At 39.5% G+C, this 12,365-nt stretch overlaps 4 protein-coding genes across 4 annotated transcripts; 3 read left to right on the top strand and 1 right to left on the bottom strand.

The window, feature by feature from the left end:
• Positions 1-65: 65 nt before the first annotated feature.
• On the top strand, positions 66-4,836 carry GCK72_015078 (uncharacterized protein; the record flags this gene model as incomplete). Its single annotated transcript, XM_053730615.1, has 9 exons — positions 66-232; positions 281-575; positions 622-861; positions 1,359-1,510; positions 2,125-2,179; positions 3,147-3,748; positions 3,799-4,299; positions 4,346-4,607; positions 4,654-4,836. The coding sequence occupies 9 exons, from the start codon at positions 66-68 to the stop codon at positions 4,834-4,836; spliced, it is 2,457 nt and encodes an 818-aa protein (XP_053585387.1).
• Positions 4,837-5,967: 1,131 nt separating this feature from the next.
• GCK72_015077 (uncharacterized protein) lies at positions 5,968-7,941 on the top strand (the record flags this gene model as incomplete). The annotated part of the gene is made up of 3 exons (XM_053730614.1): positions 5,968-6,117; positions 6,387-7,697; positions 7,747-7,941. 3 exons carry the CDS (start codon positions 5,968-5,970, stop codon positions 7,939-7,941), a joined length of 1,656 nt encoding a protein of 551 aa, XP_053585386.1.
• A 1,185-nt stretch (positions 7,942-9,126) lies between these two features.
• On the top strand, positions 9,127-11,063 carry GCK72_015076 (uncharacterized protein; the record flags this gene model as incomplete). The annotated part of the gene is made up of 3 exons (XM_053730613.1): positions 9,127-9,276; positions 9,510-10,814; positions 10,869-11,063. 3 exons carry the CDS (start codon positions 9,127-9,129, stop codon positions 11,061-11,063), a joined length of 1,650 nt encoding a protein of 549 aa, XP_053585385.1.
• A 105-nt stretch (positions 11,064-11,168) lies between these two features.
• GCK72_015075 (uncharacterized protein) lies at positions 11,169-11,712 on the bottom strand (the record flags this gene model as incomplete). Its single annotated transcript, XM_053730612.1, has 2 exons — positions 11,169-11,330; positions 11,536-11,712. The coding sequence occupies 2 exons, from the start codon at positions 11,710-11,712 to the stop codon at positions 11,169-11,171; spliced, it is 339 nt and encodes a 112-aa protein (XP_053585384.1).
• Between the last annotated feature and the right edge of the window lie 653 nt (positions 11,713-12,365).

Here is a 12,365-nt window from a genome sequence, read left to right as displayed (position 1 = left end):
CCAATACAGTGAACGTCTCGGTAAGCATCATCAAAATTTCTTCCATAAACCAGAATTCAGATTACATGAAATTTCGAGAGTTCAATGTGGTGTCTGTTGGTCTAGAAAACAGTGTAGATTCCAGTTTTCCAAATGTGGAGATGTTCGTGAAGTGGAGTGACTGGAGCTGTTGTTCGGCGTGTTGTTGTCCGAGAGCTGTCTGTAAACAGTTTGAGACAAGCGGGGATAAGTGGTGAGAAGGGGTCCGGGACGTTCTGAAACTATCATTGTTCTCTTCTAGCAAATCCGTGAAATCCTACCAAAACCGCCGTGGAGAGTTCATGATTCGTCGGACAGATGCCACTGGAAACGATTACCTGGAAGCTCTATTCAACAAACATCACGTCGTCAAGCTATCCATGGCACTGAAAATCCCAGAATTCCAGCAGAATCTTGAAAATTCTCGTATCTCTTTGAACAGAAAATTGAAAGTTCCATCTGACACTTTGGCGGTTTTTCAAACAAAAGATTGCAAGGATCACATCCAGAAAACGGATTGTTGGGAGCTGGCAAAGTGTTTGTATAACTCGACAGATGTAAGATAAATTAATTGATGTATCCAAATTATTGTTTCTGTTCCAGATGCTTCCCGAAAAAGAAGTCGCAAAGATCGAAGAACGAGATGTCTGTGAGAACGCGTCGATATTTGTGCTTCGTGACGCCTACAATATCTTGAGTTTAATGCCAGAGAAGCTATACCGATTACAAATTGATAGAAAGATTGGCGCTGGAAATATTGTCAAAGTGAACTTCACTCTAGACGGGGAAGGAGTAGAGAAGCTGGGTCATATTAAAGATTGTGCACATCAGCCGAAACGAGTGGTAAGTCTAGAGACGGATACAGTGTCGTGCAAAAGTAAACGAACGGACCATTTTCAGTTGAAATTGTCCGACTTTGAGAGTGTGTCATGGTAATTTTGATTGTCACATCCAGTAGGTTTTTAATGAATTATACATTTCAAGAGTAGAGCTTCATTTTTGTAGTTGACAACTTTTTTGTACGGACACTCATTGGCAAGTTACATATCGTCAAAGTAATTTATTCCTCTAATCGACTAGTTTCAATGCACAATACGGCGATTTTTGAGCTGGCGTCTAAAAATGATCATAAATCTTTAGGGAGTGACCGTACAGAAAAGTTGTCAACTACAAAAATGAAATTCTACATTTCATCTGTATAATTCATTAACAACCTACTTGGTGTGACAATCAATATTACCATAACACACTCTCAAAGTTGGACAATTTCAACTGAAAATGGCCAAATTTGTATACTTTTGCACGGCACTGTACCACACACTATTGTTCACTAATTTCAGTTTCAACACCCAAATGGAGAAGACCTAATAGTGCGTCTGTCGGAGGAGCAGCTATCTAAAAACCCAAAGATCATTGCCGTTATCAGTTACCAGAGTCCGGCACGACTGGAAGTTATGGTCGATATGGTGTTGAAGACGAAGAGAAACAGACAGTGAGTGGAAACAGAGATTTGAATCTTTGGGACGGTATCTGCTTGTCCGGATGTCCTGTTTTCTTTTTAAACAGTATGACTGATTGATAAAAATGACAATAACAACTGATCTCTGTCTGATTCTTCTCACGTTTTTCTCTATTTCAGAAACGAAGAAAAGGGTGACGATTGGTTTTCGATTATTCTCATCTCTTCGTTAGGTATTTTCCATTTCGTTTTTTTGACCCAACTTCTATCTGTTTGCAGCTCTCTGCACACTGATTCTTCTCGGACTATCTCTCTTCTTTCTCCGCTGAACCTATCTTATCTCTTTGTGTTTTTCTCTTTATAAGATAAACCGTTTTTCTTCTTTTTTGACTGCATAACTAGAGATAACAAATGACAGAACACAGAGAATAGGGGGCGAAGGTTGCTCTCCATACTTTTCTCTGATAATTTTTCTGCAGCCTCTGCATCTTTTCTTCGATTTTTCTCTTTTATTTTCTTTTCGATGACCTCTGATCAATTTCTAACCTTGTTTTGTTGTTTGTTGCAGGTTGGCAGAAAGGTGGAGAGAAGAGAAAAAGAAGAAAAAGAGAAACGATGTCCTTCCGAATCGGACGACGATATTTTAGTAAACAATCTTATGATGCGATTATTATTGGTGGAGGACATAATGGTTTGACGGCGGTAAGTTGTTTGACTGAATTTTTGAAAATGATATTCTACTGTACCGCTCAAAAGTATATTAAGTTTTGGTTTTTTTCAGTTGAAAACGCCCAATTTTGAGAGTGTGCCATGGCAAAACTAACTATCCCATCGAGTAAATTTTTAATGGATCGTATAGATCAAAAATAGAGCTTCATTTTTGTATTTGACAATTTTTTTGTACGGACACTCCCTAGAGAGTTATGGTTATTTTCGGACAAAAGCTCAAAAATTTCACTATTTTGCATTAAAATGGGTCGATTTGAAGGAGAGATTACTTTGACGATATGTAATTTGCTAGGAAACGTCCGTACAAAAAAGTTGTCAACTACAAAAATGGAGTTCTATTCTTGATATGTTTAATCCATAAAAATGTGTTTTGTGGGACAGTTAGTTTTACTATGACACACTCTTAAAGTTGGAAATTTTCAACTGAAAGTGGCAAAACTTAATATACTTTTGAGCGGTACTGTATAACGGATTATTTTCCTGCACAAATGTATAAATTTTACACCAGAAATGAGCCAGTTGAAGTGAAGAATAGAGAAATTTTATTGAAATTCACAGTTTTTCGATAAGCTCCTTAAAGTTCCAGATTCTAACCTAAATCCAGAATCCTCATATCCATAGTTGTCAAGGCCCGGGCCGGTAGAAAATTTTCAAGGCCCGGCCCGGCCCGAAGGCCCGGCTTCAAAAAATGACCTTTTTTTCCTAATTTTTTTTCGAAATTTTTTCAATTTTTTATCGAAAATGTGACCATTTTTTTTACTATTTTTCAGATTTTCTTCTAATTCTGAATCATAGTCGAAAATTAGACTTTTTCGCGAAAAAATTCTAAAAATTCGAAAAAATTTGAAAAAATTTGAAAATTTGACTTTCGCGCCAATTTGCCCGGGCCTTGACAATTATGCTCATATCCTACAACTTATCTTCCATAACCTTATTTCAGGCCGCGTATCTCGCAAAAGCTGGCAAAAAAGTATGCGTTCTGGAACGTCGTCATGTACTCGGTGGAGCCGCTGTCACAGAGGAAATCGTCCCTGGATTCAGATTCTCCAGAGCCTCATATCTTCTCAGTCTTCTCCGACCTGTAGTCATGCAAGAACTGAATCTCAAGAAATTCGGACTTCGTTATCATATCAGAAATCCCAATTCCTTCACACCAATCCGTGATACTCATGGAAGTTTGACACTTGGAATGGATATGGCAGAGAATCAGAGAGAAATTTCCAAGTTTTCGAAGACAGACGCTGAAAACTACCCGAAATATGAGAATTTTATTTCGGAAATCACGCATTCCTTTGAGCAATTGATGGATTACGAACCACTGGACTTACAGAAACCAATTCATAAACTGCTTCCACATCTATACTTATTATTCAAGACAGTTCAGCCACTGGGTCTGAAAAATGCAGTCGACTTCTACGAGTTGATGACAGCTCCAATCTCAAAAATAATGAACAAGTGGTTCGAGAGCGATGTATTGAAAGCAACACTTGGAACAGATGGTGTCATCGGACTGGCAGCAAGTCCAATGGATCCAGGAACTGGGTCAGTCTGTTTATCCGGATGTCCTTAAACGTGATTCTTGATTTTTACAGATATGTACTTCTTCACCACGTCATTGGAGGGCTCGATGAACATAAAGGTGCGTGGGGATATGTTTTCGGAGGAATGGGTGCAGTATCCAATGCAATCGCTGAGTGTGCCAAGACTCATGGAGCAGAAATTTACACGGAACAAGAAGTTCAAGAAGTTCTACTTGATGGAAATGTAGCCAAAGGAGTTCGTCTTACGAATGGAAAAGAGATTCACTCGAAGATCGTAATGTCGAATGCAACTCCACATGTCACATTCAACAATTTAGTGAAGAAGGAGTCACTTCCAGCAGATTTCTATAGAAGTATTAGTCAAATTGATTACACTTCTCCAGTTACAAAAATCAATGTAGCAGTGAAGGAGTTGCCGAACTTCTTGGCTAAGCCTAATCATGGAACGGAACCAATGCCACATCATCAGACTACGATTCATATGAATTGTGAGAATATGCAAGTGGTGCATGACGCTGTGATGGATTATAAGAATGGAAGATATAGTAGAAGGTGAAATCAGAATCCCATGTCTGAATCCATCTAATTCCTTTTCCAGACCAGTCATCGAAATGACGATCCCCTCATCAGTCGACCGCACTATCGTTGATAGTTCCGACGGACACGTCGTCCTTCTCTTCACCCAATACACTCCATTCTCACCTAAAGATCACGAATGGACAGAAGAGAAGAAGACAGAATACGCGAAGCACGTCTTCTCGGAAATCGATGCGTACGCACCGAACTTCTCGTCAAGTGTCATTGGTTATGATATTTTGACGCCACCGGATATTCAGAACACTTTTGGAATTACTGGAGGAGTAAGCTATTCAGAGGGCAAAACTCAATTAAAACAATTAATTTCAGAACATTTTCCATGGATCCATGAGTCTTGACCAACTCTATCTGTCCCGTCCAGTAAGCAAATGGGCCAACTACTCGACCCCAATCGAGTCCTTGTACCTCTGTGGAAGTGGTGCTCATCCAGGAGGAGGTGTCACTGGAGCGCCCGGTCGTTTGAGTGCACTTCATGCTCTGAAACACATTTAGACATGGCATTTTCGGTTCTCTTATCTCTTCTCATTTTCATGTTTTCTCCCCCATCTCTCTTCTTTTTTATTGTTCTGTTTGTGTTTGTCTCTCCCCCTTTCCATCCTACTCTGACTCATTTTCTCTTTTTGAAATAGGACATTTTCTCTTCTATTCATCTCTTTTTCTTTCTATGAATCATTTCAATATGTTTCTTTCGAAATACTTCAGTGGACAATGACAACAAGGAAGTATGCACCGATCCTTGATCTTTTTTCTTGATTTTTATGGGTTAATGTCAAGCGGCGGCGAGAAGAAAGAGATTTGTAACTGATTCATTGAAATTGATGCGGGATTTAATGACGAAAACTTCCTATTCATTTTGTAGCATAGCAGATTTCTGAACTCTCGTCTGAAAATAAATTTGGAGCTCGGTGGTCCGCAAGATTGCGTGACGGTACTACAGTAATCCAGCGACACACTCACGTCGGAATGCACCGAAGGTGAAATTCTCGATTTTTCTCCTTCAATTTTGGTAAATTTCCGACTGTTTTTCTCCAGTTTTCTTATTGAAAACTCTCTAATAAATGCCAAATTTCTTCCGCGACAGAAGTAATGCGGAGAAAATCAGTTTTTAAAAAAATTTCTAAACAGTTTACGAATAAATTCGGTGCTCTCCTTCGTTTGGCTCTTTTTCTGTTTTTCGAAAAATCCCCATTTCAAAACACTTGGCCAAAGAATGATCTCATTTCACCAGTTTCGAAAAGTTTTTCTATCGCTTAGTTTCGGAACACTCCCTCTTCTCCTATCTTTTTCTTGCTTTTTCTCTCTATTTCTCTTTTTTTTTCTTGTCTCGTTGTCTGCTGTCACTTGCCAAAAAACGTATAAAAGAGAGGCCAAAAGGCCACAATTTATTGTGTATTTCGAGGGAGAGTGCGAGTTGTTTGCCTCAAGTTTCCATAGAGATTTTCATCTTTTTTTCAAGGTTTCCCATGAATTTATGACCTGACGTTTAAATAGTTTTCCTTTCCTTAGTTTTTTCTTGACTCTAGAATTCAAAATGTAATGTTTCCTGCCTTCAATACTCATTCTTTTGATCATTCTCTTCTCAGTTTCGAAAACATTTCACAAAATGTCATAATTTTCCAGAAAATGGCAACTATCGTCCAGACTCAAAAGCTCAATCTTCACGATGTCGCCATCGTCCAAGCGCTCGTCTACACTTCCGAATCAAATTGTGCCGAGTTGAGAAGAACTTTCCAGTTGGATTTGGCCACTGGATACAATGAGGTTAAGATTCAGGTGAGTAAATAATACATTTTCAGAAAATAAATGATAAATTTCGTCATCTTTTTACTTTTTTGACCTTCAAACTTTCGGATATTGCATTATCATGTTAGAGGTGATTCGTTCATTTTTCTCATCGTTTCGTTTTTTGACGATTTATAAACATGCCAAATATCATCAAATGTCGTTTTACTGCTCTGTAAACACTTCAAAAAATTGAAAATTGATAAACTATTTATGTTTGCATTAGTCATTTGACCTTACAACTATAATATTAATTTTAGAATCTTCCATTCGACTTGGTCCAAGACTCGATTCGTGTCTCTGGAGCAGGAGAAGCTGTGATTCATGACGTTTCCGTCAAGAATCAAGAAGGAGCTGACTTCGTTATTCCGGAGAGAGTATTGGCGATCAAGGAGATTTTCGAGGAGAAGGAGAGAGCAAAGGACAAAATCAATGATAGCAGAACAGCTGTACAGAAGAGAATCGAAGGATTGGATAATCTGATCACTGAAATCGCGAAGCATGGAAAAGACGGAAGTTTCCATTTCGATGGACGAACAATCGAAAGTTTGAATGCTCTTCATGATTATCATCAGGAGAAAACAGTCACTCTTCGTGCACAAATTAGAACTCTCGACCAAGAATTCAGAAGAGCCGAAGAGGAGTTCCAACGTGCTAGCCAAGATTATGACAATACCGGATACAGATGGAGAAACTCAGCACAATACGCGAGTATTGTTGTAGAATCAGAGGGAGGATCAGTTGAATTGACTATTACTTATCAAGTGAACAATGTCGCATGGTTCCCATTCTACGATATCCGTGTCACTTCTGGAGAGGCGGCTGAAATGCACATCACTTATTTCGGAAAGGTCCGTCAATTCAGTGGAGAGGACTGGAAGAATGTCCCAATTGTCTTGTCAACTGCCAAGCCTGCTCATGGTGTCAAGATCCTTCCAAAACTTGGAGCACTCGAGGCATCGATTGTTGTGCCGGAGCCAGAATGCAATCAAAGAGGAGGTTATGGTGGTGGCGGTTATGGAAGAAACATGGTGATGGCTTGTGCTGCACCACAAGTTGAACGTCGTGCAAAGTCAATGAGAATGACATCAGCTGCTGTCAAATCGAGTAACATTGCCTCTGAATTCAGCATCGGACGCCCAGCAACAATTGATGACCGTACCGAAGAATACAAAGTGAATATCGGTCAATTCACTCTTCCAACCAAGCTTTCCAATGTCACTGTTCCATCAAGAAATGCCGCCGCTTTCCTCGTTGCCAACTCTGTCAATTCTTCTGATTATCCACTTGTAGCTGGACAAGCGTCTATCTTCCTCGATGGAGCTTTCGTCAATAAAGGAGAATTTGAAGATGCAGTTGTATCTCAGAAGTTTGAAGTCTCGTTGGGAGTTGATCCAAACATTCGTGTTGAGTACAAACCAGTCAGAAACTATCAAGAACAAAGCGGAACTGTTGAGAAGATCAACTCTCAAGTCACCGAGAAGACAACTTCCGTTACTAATCTTCGTCCAAATACTGTTCTTCTCACTATTCGTGAACAACTTCCAAGATCTACTGATTCTAGAATTAAGGTAAGTAACCAAACAAACGCTTTCTAAAATTCCAATTTTCTATTTCCAGGTTCGTCTCGAGTCCCCAGAAGCCAAGGAAGTCGCTGAGTCAAGCACTGAACCATCTGTTGGAGCTGAAATTACTCCAGAAAAGATTCTCGATTACACTGTTGAATTGGCACCAGGACAGTCTGGAACATTCACTGTCAGATACGTCACCGAGCATCCACAAGCTGAACAAGTCAGCTACGAAGAGAAGTTCTAACTTGATCACTTTAATATCTTTTTACCGGCTGTAATTTTGTAATTTGATGATTCTCTCACTAATGTAAATTATCATGTAATAAACATTTTTATCTGTTTGAATTATTAGATTTGTTTTTAGAATTTCCTCGTTTATTTCGAGAAAAAATATAGTATTTTTAACATTGTAGAAAAATGAGTGAGGAGAGTTCCATAACGAGCAGTTCTAAATAGCATCGAGTAAAAAACAAACTGAGTTATTCGTGTCTCTAATAAACTAGTCTATCTATAATATTTCTTGAATTCCGTGAAAAATCCATACTTTACAACTCTTTCTCGTTGTTTGCTGCAATTTCTGCAAAAGTTTGATGTGTTTTTGTACGGTTCGCTTTGAATTAGGTCGCTAGAGTCCAAACACATTCGAATGATTGATGTACTAATTAAAAGAAGAACAGCTATTCTCGAAACAAGGAAGTGTTTCTCATCAGGAAGTGATTGAATTCAGGTGCTAAGTATCTTCTTGTCGTTGTGTTGTGAGACTCTAGTTAGCTAGAGATGAAGTTTTCCGGAGAGCGATCATGATTATTCGTACCCTTCTTGTTTTGAGAAGCGTAACCCTTTTCCAGCATTTTCTCTCATCAAAGATCAAAAACCAGTCCGACGTCTTCTGCCCCTGTGATTTGTGCTTCTTTCCTCTTCTCTCACTTTTCTTGCTCGACGACTCTTTTCTCAAAAATAAAAATTTCCGTCTCTTCTCACAACACTTGGTCAAAGAATGATCTCGTTTCAGTGGTTTCGAAACGTTTAGTTTTCGGAACACAATCTCTTCTTCCCCTTCGTGTCCCCTCCCCTTTTACCCATTTTCCCATCTCTTTTTTTCTCAACTTTTTCTCTCTATTTCTCTCTATTTTTCAATTTATCTCGTCGTCTGCTGTCACTTGCCAAAAAACGTATAAAAGAGAGGCCAAAAGGCCACAATTTATTGTGTATTTCGAGGAAGAGTGCGAGTTGTTTGCCTCAAGTTTCCATAGAGATTTTCATGCAATTTCCGAGGTTTCTTTTGGTTTTTTGGTCTTCGTCTATCTCGAATTCTCATTCAAATACACTTTTTGTCTTTTCGGCCGCCTTTCTCTTGTTCTATCTCAAATTTCGTGAAATCAACTATTACTAAGCGCGCTTCTCATTCTCAAAAATCTGTTTCCAGAAAATGGCAACTATCGTCCAGTCTCAAAAACTCAATCTTCACGATGTCGCCATCGTCCAAGCGCTCGTCTACACTTCCGAATCAAATTGTGCCGAGTTGAGAAGAACTTTCCAGTTAGATTTGGCCGCTGGATACAATGAGGTTAAGATTCAGGTGAGTAAAATCATATGTTTCAGAAAAAAATACTCCGGCTTTTAGTCTTTTGAACGATTCGTTTTCTTTTAGGTGGTTTTCGAACACTATACTGCTCGACAAACACTTCAAAGTAACACACCAAACGTATATTTACATTAGGCATCCTTTTGACCTCAAAATTTGATTTTCGTTTTTGCAAAACCGGTTTTCATTTCAATTTCTCTATCCGAATCATCTTCCGATTCTTTCAGAATCTTCCATTCGACTTGGTCCAAGACTCGATTCGTGTCTCTGGAGCAGGAGAAGCTGTGATTCATGACGTTTCCGTCAAGAATCAAGAAGGAGCTGACTTCGTTATTCCGGAGAGAGTTTTGGCGATCAAGGAGATTTTCGAGGAGAAGGAGAGAGCAAAGGACAAGATCAATGATAGCAGAACAGCTGTACAGAAGAGAATCGAAGGATTGGATAATCTGATCACTGAAATCGCGAAGCATGGAAAAGACGGAAGTTTCCATTTCGATGGACGAACAATCGAAAGTTTGAATGCTCTTCATGATTATCATCAGGAGAAAACAGTGACTCTTCGTGCACAAATTAGAACTCTCGATCAAGAATTCAGAAGAGCCGAAGAGGAGTTCCATCGGGCCAGCCAAGATTATGACAATACCGGATACAGATGGAGAAACTCAGCACAATACGCCAGTATTGTTGTAGAATCAGAAGGAGGATCAGTTGAATTGACTATTACTTATCAAGTGAACAATGTCGCATGGTTCCCATTCTACGATATCCGTGTCACTTCTGGAGAGGCCGCTGAAATGCACATAACTTATTTCGGAAAGGTCCGTCAATTCAGTGGAGAAGACTGGAAGAATGTCCCAATTGTTTTGTCAACTGCCAAGCCAGCTCATGGTGTCAAGACTCTTCCAAAACTTGGAGCACTCGAGGCATCGATTGTTGTGCCGGAGCCAGAACACCAAATGCGCGGTGGATACAGTGGAATGCAGATGATGGAGTGCGCATCATACGACGCTGCTCCCCAAATGTTAGGAAGAGCCATGTTCAAGACTGCTTCAGCCACAGTGAAATCGAGTAACATTGCCTCTGAATTCAGCATCGGACGCCCAGCAACAATTGATGACCGTACCGAAGAATACAAAGTGAATATCGGTCAATTCACTCTTCCAACCAAGCTTTCCAATGTCACTGTTCCATCAAGAAATGCCGCCGCTTTCCTCGTTGCCAACTCTGTCAATTCTTCTGATTATCCACTTGTAGCTGGACAAGCGTCTATCTTCCTCGATGGAGCTTTCGTCAATAAAGGAGAATTTGAAGATGCAGTTGTATCTCAGAAATTTGAAGTCTCGTTGGGAGTCGATCCAAACATTCGTGTTGATTACAAACCAGTGAGAAACTATCAAGAACAAAGCGGAACTGTTGAGAAGATCAACTCACAAGTCACCGAGAAAACAACTTCCGTTACTAATCTCCGTCCAAATACTGTTCTTCTCACTATTCGTGAACAACTTCCAAGATCTACTGATTCCAGAATTAAGGTAAGTATCATAACCAGACTACCGCATTTTAAAATTCCAATTTTCTACCTCCAGGTGCGCCTCGAGTCTCCAGAAGCAAAGGAAGTCGCTGAATCTAGCCCAGAGCCAGCTGTTGGAGCTGAAATTACTCCAGAAAAGATTCTCGATTACACTGTTGAATTGGCACCAGGACAGTCGGGATCTTTCACTGTCAGATACGTCACCGAGCATCCACAAGCTGAACAAATCAGCTACGAAGAGAAGTTCTAAACACTTCTTTCTCCGTTTTTCTTAAAGAATGCTTTTCTGATTTCCTATTGTAACTTGTATAATTTGCTTTCTTCGCTAATGTAAAATAAAATGTAATAAATAACTTTATTCGTCGTTTTTCTTGCGGCGTGGCATCGTCGACTCGATTGTTCTCCTGAGGAACTCCTTGTTTGTCCCGAGGCTCTTTGGCTTCAGATAGCCTTGTGGTCCTACTTGCTCGGCACGTTCCTTGGCTCGCTTTGCTTCGAATAGAAGCGCCTTTTTAGCCTGGAAGTAAAAGAACTTGACTGATAGTTTTGCGAAACCTTCTTGTTCGAGAGGACTACACGGTAATTGCATCGAGTTCACGCTCCAGCGAGGCTCGTCGTGTACTCCTCTCGGACTATTTTTCAGAATATTTTTTTGAGTTTCGGTATGAACCTGGCTAGGAAGCTGAGAAGCAGATAGGTTGAAAAATTAAAAATTTAATTACCTTATCGTACTTCTCCTCCTCTTTTTTCTTTTTCTCGATTTCCTCGACTTCTTTCTTCTCCGAAGACGTCGACGGCTTCTGATCGTCTTCTTTTTCCTCTTCAACTTTCAGATCCATTTTTCGTTTTCTGTTCAGAAAATTCTGCATCATTTGTTTCTTTTTTGCGTCGTCTGACATCTGGAATCAATTTCTTTTAGTTTCTTTTTGTTACGTTGAGATCTTCTGAAAACGTAACGCAGATGGGCGATTGACCACGATTTGTAACTTTTTAGTGTGTAAGAAATGCAAACAAATCGTTAAAAACTAATCTTTTTATGGAACAAATTCGAGGCAAGTTAACAACAAGAATCATAAAGAAGGAAAAATGACCAGTTTTTCTCTTTTTCAAGTGAATTTCAGCATATAAATACTTTAAAGAGAGACTCTAGCGATACAAGGCAATTAGGGGGAAAAGGGGACAAAGTGAATCATGAGCAATAATTCAGAAAAGTGGTTGTTTTCAAATTGAGAAAATGTACAAAACCTCTTTAAAATGATAATACCTCGTTGAAAAAGTGACGAAAGGGATAAAAAGGGGAAGAGGTACAAGAAAAAACACGCAATTCACGCCTATTTAACATGAAGGATGGGGGTGCAGGGGAGCGAGCTTGGCTGCGCAGAGGAAAAAGCAAACCCAATAGAAAAAGACACATAAAATTATAAAATCTACAAAATACACTATAGATATATTCACACGAACAGTAGAGGTGGCTGGAAATGAAGATATTATGCTTGATATCGATTGAAAATATGACTAGTCTTGAGGGAGTACGCGGGGTAAGGGGATTTGA

Source organism: Caenorhabditis remanei, chromosome IV, assembly GCF_010183535.1.
Source record: "Caenorhabditis remanei strain PX506 chromosome IV, whole genome shotgun sequence".
Lineage (NCBI taxonomy): Eukaryota > Metazoa > Nematoda > Chromadorea > Rhabditida > Rhabditidae > Caenorhabditis > Caenorhabditis remanei.
Note: the sequence above shows the minus strand (reverse complement) of the source record. Positions and strands in the feature narration are given on the sequence as shown.